A 16,507-nucleotide genomic window follows, 5' to 3' on the forward strand; every position below is an offset into this window, starting at 1 on the left:
CCTTCCTGAACATTAAAATTTAATCTGAACACTTGAGCTAGCAGTGCATCTGATTAAATTTATTTTTAATTGACTCTTTTAATGGCCATACAGTGTATGTATCCCATATAATCAATGTCATTCATGTTACAATTTACAAAACCTTTTGAAACGGTAGGCAATCTGATGGGGCCAAGGTTCAGAGCCCTATTGAAAAGCAGTCGGTTCACAAGTTTGTGGGTCAAATCTGTTTCCAGACTGTTGCCTCATAACATTTAAATTAACCTAAAAAATGGAAACTTTCAGAACCTAATTGAAAAGTACTTGGACGTTTCTAAACCATGTTTGTAAAAACTTGTACCTAAACTTGTTTGTGTCAAACTGGGACTGCCTACCACTTTTCATCCTCAGTCTTGAAAACAGTCTATGATTGTTACACAAGTCAATTCACATGCTTTCCATTGTTGTGCCATTCTTACTTTAAAACTAACTTCACCCTTTCACTGACAGTTTAAATCGACAGCAGTCAAATATTCCCCTTTTTATCTGTCTGCTGCAGATAGAAACGGAATACGACTGATTTCAAGTAGATGCATGGCGTTATTCTGCCATTTTGTATAAAGCTGAATAAAGCCAATGGTTTTGGCATTTAAACTCTGGTATGACTACTATGTTAATGTTGGTTGGGCTGTGGGATTGATTGGCTGATGGCAGGCTGGGCTGTGGAATTGATTAATTGGGGTTGTGTTTCAGGATATCGTATCTGCGCTGGAGGACCGGCTGCGGCCCCTGGTCCAGGCTGAGCTCTCAGTGCTGGTGGACGTCCTCCATCGGCCAGAGCTGCTCTTCCCAGAGAACACAGATGCCAGGAGGAAGTGTGAGAGCGGAGGCTTCATCTGCAAGTAGGTCCTCGCAGGGGATGAGAGGGAGGGGGGTTATAAATGTATCTTACAGCAATTGCAGCTATACCAAATCCTGTGTGTGTATGTATATATGTGTAATATATATATATATATATAAAAAAAAAAAAATCACTACATTGGATTTAAGAATGTATCATTACATATATTTTTATGTATTAGTTGAACACAATGTAAAATAGACTTGACTAATTGGCAGTTTGATGCATCTACCTAATGACAGGCAGTTTCAGGTTAGCAGTACTAACTGCACCTGGTCTAGTCCTGCTATGCCAGTGAGCATTTTCAAAAGTAACACCTGTACAGGAACCCATGTGTGTCCTAATAGAAGGTCAAACTCCATTCATGCCTTTCTGAGGCGGAGACAGAATTGTGTCTGTAAAAGGTACTTCCCATGTGTTTAGTGAATGGAACAAACCAAGTATGTAATTTTTTTATTTTTTTTTTTTTTTTGTCAACATCTAGGCCAGATAGACTTATCGACCGCAACAAAAACCTTTGTTACAAAACGTAATCAGAAAAATCTAGTTGGTAAATAGTGTAAAGCTTGGAGTCGGGCAAATCATTTACAGTGTGAGAGAGAAATGAAATTCAAGCACACTTTGACAGATTTCCCTCATCAAAATCCCCAGATTGTTAAACGGGGACAAGCAATGTGTGCTATTGTACTGCAATCTGAACATTATTGGCTTGCATCCTCTTTGGCATTTAAGCTACAGAGCAAAACCTCTGAACCAAGAGATCTAGAGTTCATGAGGCTGTTTCCTGTGATTGAGTTCTGAATAGGCGCACGTACACAGTGACAGCCACCACCTTTCATGTGAATTTCTGGTTATATGACTCAACTTTGTTGGCTCTTGTGCTCAGTAGCTTTGTCTTGTAAAGTCACTGTACCCTGCAGTACTTGTTATATTGCTCTGATCCTTGACCTCCTGTGCAGGGTGTACTCATGAGAAAAGCTCACTCGTGCTTCTTGTGCCATGAGTGTCTGCAGTACCAGACAAATATGGGTGTGGAGTCTCGTCGTTTTGTCGAATTTTTATTTTGTGGACAAATAGTTCCCCTGAACCTGTCGTTGTTTTAAACAGCCCTGCTCTACCCATAATATTTTAAATAGATGTTGACAATTGACTTCTGAAATTAAATGTATTTATATAGTGCCTTGCATACCACAGTATGTCAGCAAAGAATAAAAAACAATTACAGATTATGTTGCTAATTAGTTAATTCTAATTAAGAGAAACAACTGCTTGAGTTTTTATGTTTATATGTGCTGTGTGAGTTCTTATTAGCTCTCTAGCCTAACTTCTGGGGGGGGGGGGGGGATTCAGAAAAGCTTTGGCACAATAGGAGATATTGGCTTTTCAAATACCACAATTTTATATGAACCTTGTATTGATAGCTTCCTGTGCTGTAGGCTTCAGTTTGGTTGCAGCTGTACCATTGTAATGTAAATGAATGAATGAAATTGTTTAACACAAGAAAAGGAAAGTGGTGATTTTTTGGGGGGGGGGGCAACAGCAGCGATATGTGCAGAATTAGACTACAACAGTTTCATCAAACTATTTTAATCATAAGACATTTACTTAAGCAATTTAATATCGCTTTTTAAAGGGACTGCGCTTAAATCAAACATGAAATATTGTAATGTGTGAGGGACCGTTATACAGAAAATAGAACACTTTACAATGTACTGTCAACATGGCCTAACTGAACTGACCAGGTTTAGTGATAGAAAGAACACTGTGTAGTACTTTTTAATAAAATGGTTTTCAATATACAGATGAAGAAACAGTTCACCTTTTTAGTATTTCTACACTTTGGACTATTGAGGTTTTGTGGATCATATGCAGGCTACTGTATATGAACAATTTATTGTAGTAATGCGATAGTGTAGTATTCCTGTGCTCTATCCTGAAATGTAGAATCTCTGATTTCAGTACCAGTTGTCGGTTTACAATATTCTTGCATGCATCAGATTCTACACTGGCATGTTACATACATCCCCTAAAACCCATTTACTGTACAGTGTGATGCACTGTTAAAGTACAGAAAGATACGTCTGGTTTAGAGATGCTCTTTGTGAATCGGTTTGTCTTATGTTTTGCAGGCTGATCAAACATACAAAACAGCTGCTTGAGGAGAATGAAGAGAAATTGTGTATTAAAGTGTTACAAACCCTCCGGGAGATGATGACCAAAGATCGGGGGTACGGAGAAAAGGTATTGGCACTGCCTGTGGGTGTGCGTGGGATTTCAGATTTGACCGTATGTATTTTGTTTAAATGTGTTTTTAATTAAATGTTTATCTCCCTATTAATAAAACCAAGGGTTTTTTTTTTTGCTTTTGAAAAATGAGAATTCATAACTAGTTTCTCAAACAGTTGAAAGGTTTTGTGAACTACAAACTTAATTGTTAATCATGCTTTTAAAAAAAGTCTAAAACTTTCAACAGTCTTTTAAAAGTTTTGGGGGCTATGTTGCTTCTAAGCCTATAAAACCTAGTATTTATTTTTGTAGTCTGAATTGAGCAAAGTTTCGTGACCTTTTTTCTTTTCCTTTTTTATAAAAATGGTTAAACATTGCCTCGTGTCTACCAAATTGACCATCATGGCACTTGTTGGTCTTCCTTGCAGACGGGTCTTTCAGCTCTCGGAAACTCAAGTTGCATTTTGTTTTATAGGTTTGTCCAGCTTCATTTCAGATGTTAATTCCCAAAGCTATTGGTCAACCCACATGCTTTAAACATAACCTTTTTTAAATATGCACACATTTTGAATATCAATAGCCTAATACTGACCACAGGTCTGACACCCATTCACCATTGCTACTTTCGTTCCGACTCGCGCAGCAAAGGCACTTAAACAACCATTTAAAGTAAAATGTTGACATCAGTGCTGTCCGATGGATCGCTCGGTGTGGCAAGAAACACCTCCATTTTAATATTTTCTTGTTTGAAAATACTGCCACCGGAAGAGCTCTAAGTAACAATTGTTCGGTGTTAATTCATCAACAATACTGGATTGTTTGATTGCCGTCAATGTTATCAGTTTTTTTTTAAATGCATTTATTTAGGTTAATAATTTAGTCAGGAGTTTTTTGATGGCTGAGTGGTATTGTGGGTGGCTCAAGTTTGAAGCGGGTGGTGCTCTACTTTCTGGAACCTTTTTGGCAGCTTTAAGCCTGCTGATTCCTCACGTGAACTCCCTAATTTTAAAAATGCTATTGAAAACCTAGCTGCATGGTTTCACCTGTAGATTGAGCAGCAATCTTAAAATAACATGCTGCTAACCGGGGTCTGTGAAACCGGAAGAATAAGATGTTTTATTGCAGGGGCAAAGTGTGTCTACTATTAAAAGCAGATGTTGTTCTACAGCTGGCATTACACTTGGTATAAACGTGTATGCTTTAAAGTGTGTGCAGTTAAGTGTATTGGCCAATTCTGATTTTTGGCCCTATTTTTGTATAAGATTCTAAATAACCGATTCATTTTCAAAACTGCCCTCTGCCATATATCAGATTTTAATGATATGAGAGGGAATATATACCCGTACAGACTACACCTATGTCATATGGAACTGCATTCTAGTCCGAGAACTTGCAAGGGTCGTAAATGCCATCCTTATACCCTTGGTTATATAACTAGCTTGTTACACAGTTATTTATAGTTCTGACAATCATCTCTGCCTTGTGCTAATCTACAGTACTTGGGTTTATATACAAAGGCAATAGAACATAGTTTCCATGCAAGGAATCCCAAGGGAGGCTTTCCTTTCATATCTATTTATACTTTTCTGTAGGCGTATTTGAAATGCCCATTAGACAGTCATCACATTTGGGATTGGGCATGAACTATTATATTGCTTGCATGTGTTCAGCACCTCAGAACTGGGTTGCTTTCACAGGCTGTTTCCAACTAATCATCATTTTTCATTAACAACTTATTCTATGAAAATCAGGACTTGGAACTCGCACTAGCCCTGCACCCAGTGCTAGGTTTCAAAACTACCCTCTGAAGTGTATTTAAATAATTGGTAGCCAAGAGTTCCTGTTCTTTGTGGCTGCATGAACAGCTCATTAGTTAACCTGCATTTTCAGGTGAGATGTATGCTATGAGGGGAGTTGCTAGTGGCCTTCTGATAGCACTTGATCATTTTTCAACTACCAGGCAAGTTCCTGAAAGCCAAGACTGGGTGCTGTGCTAGTGTGAGTTTAAAGCCCTGAGATTACTTTGACATGCCATATTATGTTTGACTTAACTGATTTATTTTTGATAAAGGGTTTTTGGCAATGCATTCTTTAAACATTAACGCCATTGTAATCGCTAATCTGCTCATGTTCTTACTAATACTAACACTTGCTCTTAACTCTTCTCTTCACAGCTCATTGCCTTTGATGATGAAATGGATGTGGCTGAGGTTGACAATTTTACTGTCTTCTTGTAGTGATTTAGCCATGGTGTAGTTTTTGTTTAACATGCTCTTGTCCAGTGCTATGTTTGCCCCGTTATGTTGTGCTAGCAAGTAGCCGTACCTGTTTAAATGTGTCTCGTGTCTTAGCAACTGTTTTTGTAGTGTAATGTGAGTAAATGTCTGGGGTCCCCTGTTAAAAACAAATGGGTTGATAAAATGCTGAAATTTGCAATAGAAGAGACTTGCTGTGGTAACTCCTGTACATTAAGGATTGTTCTAGGAATGTTTTTTAATGGAATATTTTTAAGTTAGACAACACTTGCGTGGAAAATCTTTTGGTTCTTCCCATGCTTTTTTATAGAATATGTAGGTTTTTCAAATAGAGCATTATAGACTAGGTTCCCTAATGAATGCCCGTGCTGTAGGTCAAATTCTGTATCGGTACGAGGAAGCAGTAACATTGAATCTATAGCTGCATTAAAATAAACCAATGATCTGCAGCACCAGAGAAGGCGTGATGCTAGTGGAAATTAACAAGAAAATGGATTTTGAATCGTGGGTTATCACTGACATGGAGAAGTGTGGGGATTTGCATAGATTCATTATTACTGGAATCCAGTCAGTCATTTCTTGACGGTTGAATTCATGCACCTACTTGTAGTTCCACACACACACACAAAGTTACTTTATAAACATTACTGTAACCCTTAACAAACCTCATGGACAGCCAACAAACTCGGTCCATTGTTCCCCATCTAACCCGAGTAACAGCCTGGTGAAATGCCGTGTTTTCAATGAACTGCTCATCTTGTAATTGGACTTGTAGCCATTAGATCAGTTTGGACTCTGCATAGGCTATTGGCAGCAGTTCAGTCCAGATTATTAAAAAAGGCACAGATAGATGGACGGATAGCTTGGTATAGCAGTGATGTTCTCTCATTTACTCCTGTTTTTGTGTAGCTTTCGATGTCTGTACCTGAGCAGAAAAATATATATTCAAATTTGGATCCCTGCAACACTTCTGTTTTAGAGCAATTCTCTACAAAAACGGATGCACCGAACGTTAACCGCATTGTTTTACAACAAATGCTTGTGCGGTTATAAGATTTTTTTTTTTATCGTAATCCTTTTTATACTAGCAATGGTTACCCTGTTACAGGCTGCATCATTAGATTAGACGGTGGTGTTGTTGAAGTATATGGCTGTAATTGTGTTTCGGTTTAACAGGGATCCTTATTTGGTTATACAGACTTCTGGAGGTCTGAATTGCAGGTCAGTCTGCTGTGAATATTCCTGGCAGTGATGCAGGAAATGCTTGACCGACCAGATGCATGCCGTGTTTGACTGGAATACATTTGGTGGGGGAGGGGGGGGGGGGGACTGCAACGGGTGCTCTAGTCGTTCCCAGGATTTCAAAAATGCAGTTGTGGACTAGACTAGAAAACAGTTCAGATAAATTGAGCGAACTTAATCTATGTATTCTAGAATAAAGGATTAGGGGAGACATGACTGAGTTGAGTTAACCCTAGACAATACTTTAATTCAGCAATCAGACCAGGACCAGAGGACACAGCTGTACATTAGGGTACACAGAGTGGGCATGGTAGAGAATGGGTTGCCAAGCCACATTGTCAATGCAGAGTTACTGGGATCTTTAAGATTTAAGATCTGACAATTTTAGGATCAGCCAGACTTGGAACTGGAGGAGCATAGATGGCTGAATGGTCTCCTCCTCGTTCAGAAGTTCGTGTTTTGATTATTTATTTTTTTTTAATTGGCAAGAAACAAATTAAAAGCAGTACAATCAACCTTCCAAGTTTTATTTTCTAGCGTCATAACATTTACATTGGATCCAGACTTTGCACAAGTACAAACACAATGAAAATTTGATTCATTATCTCAACAGTGTTACCAAGTAAACTAATATTTTCCTTAGGGTAATACATATTCTGCTTTTATTACCAACTGCTTCTGTGGGTGTGGTGGTTTGATTGATTGTTGTCGTTGCACCACCTTTTGTATTTTGCCAAGATGAGGGTTAAGATAGGGCAGTGAATGACTACCCTGCCCGTTCACTTCCAGCGCTTTTGAAATTCAAAACATGCTGAATGCAAGACAGGCATTTATCACCTTCTACTATGGAGCAGGTGTGTCTATAAATACAGGGGAATAACCAGGGTTGTGTGCAGAGTGAAATGGGGAGCTCCGTTCATGAGTTTGCCGCTGGTTTCCTAGAAGGGGAGTTCAGGTCTATCTCTGTCTGTTAGCAACCAGGAAGCTTGTGCTGGAGGGGGAGGAGCAGGCTGCTGTAGCTGCTCAGTGTGTCACAGCAGGCTGCTTTGGAATTCGTTGTTCTTCCCTTACAGGGTTATCCAATTGCAGTGGAGTGCATTTGCTGTCCATTAATTTGTTCTTGTAGATTGTGTTCATGGTAGAGCCGTGATTTGCCTTATCTATTGTATTAACACGTTTTAGCAAAAATACAAACACTGAAACAGAGTTCAAGATGACTACTTCGATCACTTGTTCACGTGTGTATTTAACAGTACACATTTCCTGTACGGATTCCAGGGCTGTATTGGTGTCAGTCCTGACCACACACCCTGATAGAGAGGGAGGATGGGTGGAGGATGGAAAAGTTGCACCACCTTTCCCAAAGTAAAGTTTGACTGGGCGCAAACCCGTGATTACTCGCACTGGAAACACCTATCTTAACAGCTATGCAAGACAGGCTCGTCTGCATTTGACTATAGGGCTTATAACCTAATCTCCTCAGCAGGTGTTAAAATATAACTGCACAACACCACTACCCGATTTACACACTTCCCTCTTTTAATATTGCAGCCAATCTGAGATACGGGTCACAACACCAGTGTATAACAGGGCAAATGCACCTTGCTATTTACACTTTCACAGATTGCAACATTACCTTTTTCAAGCAGGTTTGGTGTTTTCCCCTTACATAAAAGGCTAAACCCAATTTAAGTATGCTAAGTCATTTCTTAAGCTTAAACAAAACGAACAAGTACAAAAGCAAAAGGGATACATCAGGATGTGTATATTAATAGCAAGGAGATGTTTTCTAACTGAAGTTTTACCTTGGAACATAGTTTTGGCTTGGTGATTTGACAGGGTGACATCAGTGTGGAATTTCCTCTGGTAAAGCTAGTGCCTCATGAGATATTCCTAAAGAGTTCGAAAATCAAAGGCAGATTTTTTTTTTTTAATTCTCTCAAATGGTTTTCAGGCCTTTTCAAGTTTTTAGGCTACAAATCCTTCAAAAACCAGACAAAAATATTTCCAAATCCTTTTACATTTTATTTTTTTAACTTAATACACTTGCGTTTACAGCAATACAGAATGATGTGATTTGACAAATAAATCCTTGGTTCCTTTGTCCACTCGAGATTAAAATGGACATTGCACTGTGGCAAGAACTAGCCCTGCTTGATACCTTCAGTTTTTTGTTGGCACAATTTTAATGGATCAGTGAGCAGTTGCTTAATAAATACAACAGCCAAATTCTACCTACATTTCTACCTGAACTCCCACACACAAAGGTGCTCTGTTGTAAGGTGTGCTGTGTTTGAGATTAGCTGAAAGTAGAGCCATTAAAATGTTATGGATAGCTTATCAAGAATGAGAATGGGTCACACCCATTGAGCAAATGCCAACATCTGTAGAGTTTGCAAAGATGCAGTTGTCAACTCAAATGTATGTTTGTTTTAGAGTTTGTGCTACTAGGATTAGTGGTCTTTATGCTAAAGTACATTTTTTGTTTGTTATAGTAACAACTTTGCATAGAAGTGTGGTGCATATGCTCTACTTGCAGTATCCATTGAGAAACCTATGGAATCTGCCAGGGTTATGAGGAATTCCTTCATGTTTATCAAAACTTCCCTTTTAAATTTGGTTGTGTTAAGCATCCTCAAGTCTATGAGTTTGAAGATCTGCTAATATCTTAAACACATTCATCTGACAACTTCATATTTTCAGTGTTGAGGAAACCAAAATCTAGCTGCACTCTTCACTTTAACCAGTGGTTCAATCCGACATAACCCTTAGATTAAACACTCAAATTCAATAATGTCAGGTTTATTATTTATATTGAATCGTATCTCTCACGCAGTGGAGAAGTAACCCTGTAATAGCCAGTGGGTTATCGCATATGAAACAATACTTGCTGTCCAGTGTCAGTGTTTTTAAATCTAGCTTTGCAAGCCAACATTTGCAATACATTCTTACAAGGCAGGTTTTAGTTAATTATATAGTATCTTCATTCCATACAAAATACTTGGGCACTACAGGGTTAAATAAAGCCTTTTTTATTGTTAGATTTTTAGTTATCACCATCTGGTAATTCGATTTTGATGTAATCCCTTTGCAAACGTAAGTGTTTGTTACTGGGGAGGTTGGTCCTTTGTATAACCAAACTGAAATGCTATTGATACACTGCACATAAGCTTGCACGCTGACTCATCTCCAGCAGGGGGCATTGTAAACGTGTCTGGCAATGCTGCACAATTTGAGCTGCTGCCAGTTCTCAGGCAGTGGTTGCGTAAGAGCTGTCCACTGACGTGTGACCTTCAGCAGTAATTGCCAATAAATGTGCGACAGAGCTTTTTACTGTTAGATACTGGCAATGCAGCAGAGATCAGCCAGAGTGCATGGGGAGTGGAGTGTTCCGCTTGTAGAGAGGTCCTTTTAGCCGTTCCAGTGGCAATTAGCAGCATTGCACTTGTGTAAGAGGCATTGTTGTGTTAAATGTGCAGTTAAGGATTTCAAGCTCATGGCTGTATTCTGGGTGTTTTTCTATTGCTGCATCTGAATAAGTCTACTTGCTCTCCATTTCCTCTAACCTCTTCCAGACTAACTCCTCTGCTCCGGCTTTGAGCTCGGCTGAGCAGAAAAGGTGTTCATTTCAATGAGTTGTCAGTTGCCATGGTGCTGCTCTCTTTTTCAGGAGCCTGCCAGAAGGACTAGAGCTCAGACTGCCTTGTTTTTACCTTTTCAGATGACCCAGAACCCATGCATTAGGCAAACTGGGCGTATTGTTTAACAAGGCAAGTGCAGCTAGAATTACTAGGGATGTCCAGCATAATTCTGGTATAATCAATGAATAGGCCATTACCCACTCCTAACATGCCATGCTGGGGCATACTAGCGCTGTTGCGAGAAGGTCAACGCCCTAATTAGCACTTGTCACAGAATCGAAGTGTCTTAGAGTGTCTCTCAACTCATGAGACATAAAGCTACAGCAGTAAACATGTATACTGTAACCACATCTCCTATATTCTCACGGTGAAGGAGAGAAGTTCAAGGTTTGGGGTTTAGCATTGCAGCAAGCAGATTTATTGTGTTTTGCTGTTGATATTTGATACTGACTGGCTGAAGTTCAGAAGCCTTGCTGAATAATGAAAGCAAGTGTGTTTTCATTTGCGCAGCTAGATCTGACTTGGATTTTAAGAGGGGACTTTCTCCAGTTGCAAGACCATTACTGGTTGTTTTGTGTATTCAGTAATAGAGTATTGTGCAGAAAAATGCCTGAAGTACATTTAGAATATGTAGTTGGCTGCTTTTAAAATTGGACAAGGGGGAACCACAGCTGGGAAATTGTCACGTGTAAATCGAGCAGTCATCCACAATATACATGTGGAGAAAAACTAACAATTATTGTTAATATGGCCCTTGAGGTTGGGATATTTCTAACCATTCTGTAATTAGCCGTTCAACTGTGCACGCACGTGCTTTGAAACCCATAGCAAGAGCTACTGAGCTTTTGTGTACAGAACAGGCTCACTCAACAGCTAGATGGTCTTTACAGGGTGCTTTTTTTGTTGCCTGTGTGCATTTTTCTTTTTCTCAAGCAACCTGATTTCCAAACCAACCCCCCCCCTCCTCTCAGCATGATTTTTTTTTTTTCTTTTAAACTGCTTGGAAACCAATCTGTCTTTCTTTGCTTGTAAAATCAACCCACTCTGTTTACTTGAGGTTAAAAGTAGGAGTTTAACTAAATGACAGGACCTTTATTTCGAATATAGGAGTTTGCACATCCATTTATACAAAACTGTGCAGAAAGAGGTTACCCTTTGTTGTGTTGTGTTGTCCCGTCCCGGACAGACAGGCTGTACAAGAATTAGGGTGAAGGACTGCTAGCCAAGAAAATAAAATTGCCTCTTTAGAATTGGCACTGCAAAAAAAGGCCCAATGCCACTACAAGGTTAGAAAAAGGTAAGGCTGGGTTCATACTCGTATGTTCTGTGTAATTGCCTTTTAAGCTTTATTTGTTGGCAGGTATTAAATAAATCAAATCAGAAGTATTTATTAAAGCTCCCCTTCCCTTACTTTTTACAATTGAGTACCAACCAATGACAATTAACTTTTAAAAGCAGATTGGGATGTGAATTTACCTCCTGTGAGGCACTGACTTTTTACTGCTGTACCAAGGCCCTAAACCTGACATGAAAATGTTACAAAACTAGCAAATGCAGCTGATTTTGTTGGGTAAACTTGACCTGCTACCACTCTAGAAACTGAGATAGGTTTGTTTGTTTAATCGGAGAGAACACCTTACCCAGGACTTCAATCCATTGAACAGCTGACTAATTACTAAATTGAATTTAGTTTTCACGACAGGTTCTGTATTAAATAACATTAAGATTGTTATTAATAAATGAGGGACTGTTGTGTAATATGTTAAATTCCATTTCATTAATACCGAACAACTTCAGATTTCTTAAATGCAATAACCTGTGAAATCTGAGCATCGGCACAGTCCTTGGGCATGGGTTCCTTACTTTTTCGTTGGCACTTCTTGGAGTTACGCTGTTGCTGTGCCACCAAGACCAGATTAATGAGAACTTCTATTTTCAATTAGCTGGCCCAGCCTCCCGAAGCAGAAATCCCTGCCGAGGTGCGTCTCCACCCATGTTTGCTGAAGTTACAAATATGTGGCTGCAGATCATAAGTCCCATATGTCCTCATCGCATTTGATAACCACTCATACCCATTTTCTGATTTTAAAACTCTGGGGGGGGGGGGAGCTTCTCTCCAGAGCTGTTCTTTTGTAGGTAATTTTTTGGTTCATCAAACTGGTAAAAATCAAAAACCACCGCTCACAAATTGAAATCCAACATGTGGGTGTTGGAGATGATCCAGGATGTTTTTTTTTTTTTTTTTTTTTTTTTTTTTTTACTAAGCTTGAAAATGAATTGTGCTGCATATATGTCTCAATTTACAATTGTATCCTAGTGTAGGTGATATAACCAGTGAGACAGGCTTGGTGTAGCAGTTTTGCCATTGCTGGCATTAAAGCCATCATTCAGTCCCTGTGTAGGACTAAATTTTTTTGGAAAGTGCTTTTCAGTATGCTTGTAGATTCAGAACAGTTAATGGAATAAGTTTTTTTCAAAATAGTAAAGGTAATCAAATATGCTTTCTAAGAAATAGCTACAGGAATTGCATGTATGCACACAATGAAATAGGACCTAAATGGAATAATTTTTGTCCTATACCTATTGTGATGAATGGAGTTATTTAAAGTTGAAGCTTTTTTTTGTTGATTGATCTGTCTAATTCATTGATGTACTGTTGTACCAAATCCAGACATTACATTATGGTAAGGTAAACACTCACTGCTTCAGTCTGTCCTAAAAAGATACCCTGCATGTTTTTTTTTTTTTTTTTTTTTTTTTTTTTTTTTTTTCCCCCCATCTTTTTTCTCTATCTCCCCGTTTCCCCAAAATTTAACAGCATGCCAGAATCCCTTAAGCATGGTTGAAATGGTACTGGGTTTTGCACATGTTGCATAACACTGTTTTTAAAAACCTTTTTATTTTCTGCATACTCACATCACCTGCAGGATCTTGATCCAAACCCACCACAGAAGCAGTTGGAGGATCAAAAAAGGGTAGGTATCCCTCACGGGTTATGAGACCTGGGGCTTAATTCCTCTCTTCCAACTCCACCTTAATACCTTTATATAATTCACCCAGGATCCTTGCTGTATCCCACACAGCCGCTGATTCAACATTGGCATTCTTCGCAACGCATGTGTCTTTACTAAAGCAAAACTTTTTATATATGATTTTTATTGTGTGGATATGTACGAATACCTTTTAATATTACAGTATAAACATGACTCTTTCATTGAGCCAACATTTTAAGGAATGCAACTGAGGCGACCTGACTAAGTGTGCCAGAGAGCAGTTTACAAAGATGTAGGGCAACAGTACAAAATATAGGAATAAAGTTCACATGGATACACTATCTTTCCTGTTTTGCAGAGCATTGTGTGTTGATGGAGATCAAGCGGTCTTCATTTTGCACTAACGGGACAAACTTCTAGAGAATGTGTTTTAAAAATAACCAAATATTCTTTTATATTATATAAATGGGGCCTGTGTTAAAGCAAATACCCTAATTAGATTTTTGTTTTTTTTTAAATTACACTTTAAATGATTTGGTGGTATTTGTGTATCACTTTTAATACTAAAATATAACTATAGTGCTTTAGTTTCCAGGGCATGTCTTGTAATTGCATTGTTATAACTGGGTAATTGGCAGTGGTTCTTGTAATTGCACAGCAGTAACCATACATGTATGTACATGAAGATGGTCTTGGAACATAATTACATGATGTAATTACAAGGGAGGCCTGTGGCTAGAGGCAGCCCAGATCTGTAACAATTCCTTGGGAATCACAGAATTCGCAGTTCAGTTTCACCATATTCTGCATCTACATAGTCATAAACATACTGTTAGTGACCTGAAATATATGGCTTTGAAAATGTGGCCCAATAAGTAGTCTCATGAGATTTTGTCATGTTTTTTCTAATTATTTTACTGACATTCTTCCAATTTTAATATTTCAAGTATTTAACCCATGAATTGATACGGTTGTTTACTTCACATTTTAAAAAGCCATTTATTAATATAAATTCTAAACACAAGGTGCTCCGCAAATATCTACTTAATCTATGCATTTTTTTTTTTTTTGCATTTTCTGCAGATTTTGACATTTGCATGGTTGTGTCCCATACCCAATAATTTAGAAATAGTATAATATCTACACGAGGAAGGCTCCATGATTGCTAAAAGGCCTGGTTTGATGTGTGAGATTTAATAAGAAATTGTTTCATGAAAACATCTAATGTTTTCACTCTAGGCACTTTAATTGAAGCTAACAAAGTCATCTTGCCTGCTTTGTGTTTCTGTTGGCGAAATAGGTCTCGTGGAGTTTTGAAAGAAACATGTTGTAGCACATATTTACATTGTATGTGTGCTGTATGGTAAGGTTAAAGGAAGCTGTCAGTTTCTATGCTTTATTCTCTGGTTATCGGTTTGCACTTTCACTTCTTGGGTCATTTCACCACAATAGTATTCAAGCACTATTCAGCATGTTGGTCAATAACGGAAGCAGTAGTTTAGTCAATGACAGGAACGGTGGGGAGAATTTCATCCTCCTGGGTGAAATGACCAAGTGTAATACTAACAAAGCGTGGCTTACCAATAGATTTATTTAACCAAATGTAGTACCATACTGTACATGTTTATGTACGAACCATTAAAATACAGGTTTACTGCAAGATGTGTAGCTTTCAAAACTTGACATTTGGAAACTTGTATAATGCATGGAAGTAAATGACCTGTAAGTTAATGGAATTGTTGGTGACAGTAGCATTTTAAAAGATTCATTCTGCAATGTCTAGCACAGAGGTAGACAACATTTGGCACTTCTTGGCTTGTTTTGTTTTTTCCCCCCAACCAGATAATTGGCCATTCAAAATTGAGGGGAAAAATAAATAAAAATTTGCTTAAACAAAGGTTAATTTTAACTTTTAAACGCACTAAAAAATAAATAAATAAAAAATCTTAGTGCTTACATTAGTCCCTCCAGCTAAAACTGCAGCTTGACAATGCTCTAAAGTATTAGTGGAGCTTGTGACAGTATGGGTAGCTAGGCCTGCTAATTAATGAAATAGCTGAAGCTAAAATGTCTACTAGGTCATATAGCAGCCACTTAAAATATGTTTGCTGTCATGCATGTTTGGTTTTTGCTCAACCAACTTCCAAATGTTTCTGTATGCTTAACACATCTTGCCAAGGTAAAGTGTGTTTTGAAAACAGTGGAGGTACTGGTAGGCTTTTGATGCCATGGCAACTACACATTAATTAGTGTTTGGGGTGTAATTTACTACATGTTTAATGATGTAATCTATTTCTATTTTGAACTTTCAGGCGTCATGGTATTGTAGGTCTTTCATATGTTCATTTTTGGTCTTGATTAGTAAATCAAGCAATATTTCAGTACACTGCACTATAGTAAAACTGTTAATGCTCAAAGTAATTTATATGTTAATAGAATGCAACTGCATTTCTGTCAATCTGAAACAATTACAGAAGTGTGATTAGGCCTACCAGTTTGAGGTTGATTGCCATTTTTCTGTAAGACTAGTTGACTTTTCAGTGCTACCTGCTGTATGGATGGTGAATTCTATTTAAGTTAAAACCAAAAAAAGCTAAATTTGGAATGTTTTAAACCAATCAAGAAGAACTTATGAAACAAAGCCTTGCCGTGCATATACTGCGTAAAGGTTGGATTTGGCAATATAGATCTCTCTCTCTCTCTCTCTCTCTTTCTCGCTCATATTTTTTTTTCTATTTTAATTTATTTCAAGTTTCAAACTGATCAGATTTGCTCATCAGGTATTTTTGGTTACACTTCATAGTAATTTCATGTGAAATCCCTGTGTCTGTGGTGGCAAGCAGTAATATTTTTCCAACACTTACTCAGTGACTTCTAACCAGTGCCTAGGGTGTGCTACACAACAAGAGTATTCCTGTCCCAAACAAGCATTTCAGATTTCTAAATCTTTTCTTTTAAGGGTGAAGCACTCAGACAAATTTTGGTTAACCGTTACCATGGAAATGTGAGGCCTGGGGGAAGAAGAGAGAGTCTTACAAATTTCACCAATGGCCCGCTGTCTCCAGGGGGGCCCAGCAAACCCATCGGAGGAGGCAAGTCCTGGTCTGATCGGGTTCTGTTGAGCCTGTTTAGAATCTGGAGGCTCTTCTATATTTTTTTTTTATTTTTTTTTTTTTTTTTGGCACAGATGTCTATTTACATAACCACTATGCTGGAAAATCCTGATTCATTTCAAATGAATTGATACACGCACATTTGGTGATTTTTGAT

The 16,507-nt window shown here is 38.2% G+C and overlaps 1 protein-coding gene across 10 annotated transcripts in view; it reads left to right on the forward strand.

Moving 5' to 3' along the window:
• The window catches only part of itpr1b (inositol 1,4,5-trisphosphate receptor, type 1b), a 164,437-nt gene that overhangs the window by 69,402 nt on the left and 78,528 nt on the right, over positions 1-16,507 (forward strand). For 4 of the 10 annotated variants that reach the window (XM_041225064.1, XM_041225066.1, XM_041225070.1 and 1 more), the window contains exons 37-42: positions 733-881; positions 3,010-3,121; positions 5,281-5,316; positions 12,188-12,223; positions 13,172-13,219; positions 16,197-16,329. In XM_041225064.1, the coding sequence (XP_041080998.1) occupies positions 733-881; positions 3,010-3,121; positions 5,281-5,316; positions 12,188-12,223; positions 13,172-13,219; positions 16,197-16,329 (514 nt within the window). The remainder of the gene's footprint in view (positions 1-732; positions 882-3,009; positions 3,122-5,280; positions 5,317-12,187; positions 12,224-13,171; positions 13,220-16,196; positions 16,330-16,507) is intronic. The other 6 variants (XM_041225065.1, XM_041225073.1, XM_041225068.1 and 3 more) reach the window with 4 other exon arrangements.

This window comes from Polyodon spathula, chromosome 23 (assembly GCF_017654505.1).
Source record: "Polyodon spathula isolate WHYD16114869_AA chromosome 23, ASM1765450v1, whole genome shotgun sequence".
Lineage (NCBI taxonomy): Eukaryota > Metazoa > Chordata > Actinopteri > Acipenseriformes > Polyodontidae > Polyodon > Polyodon spathula.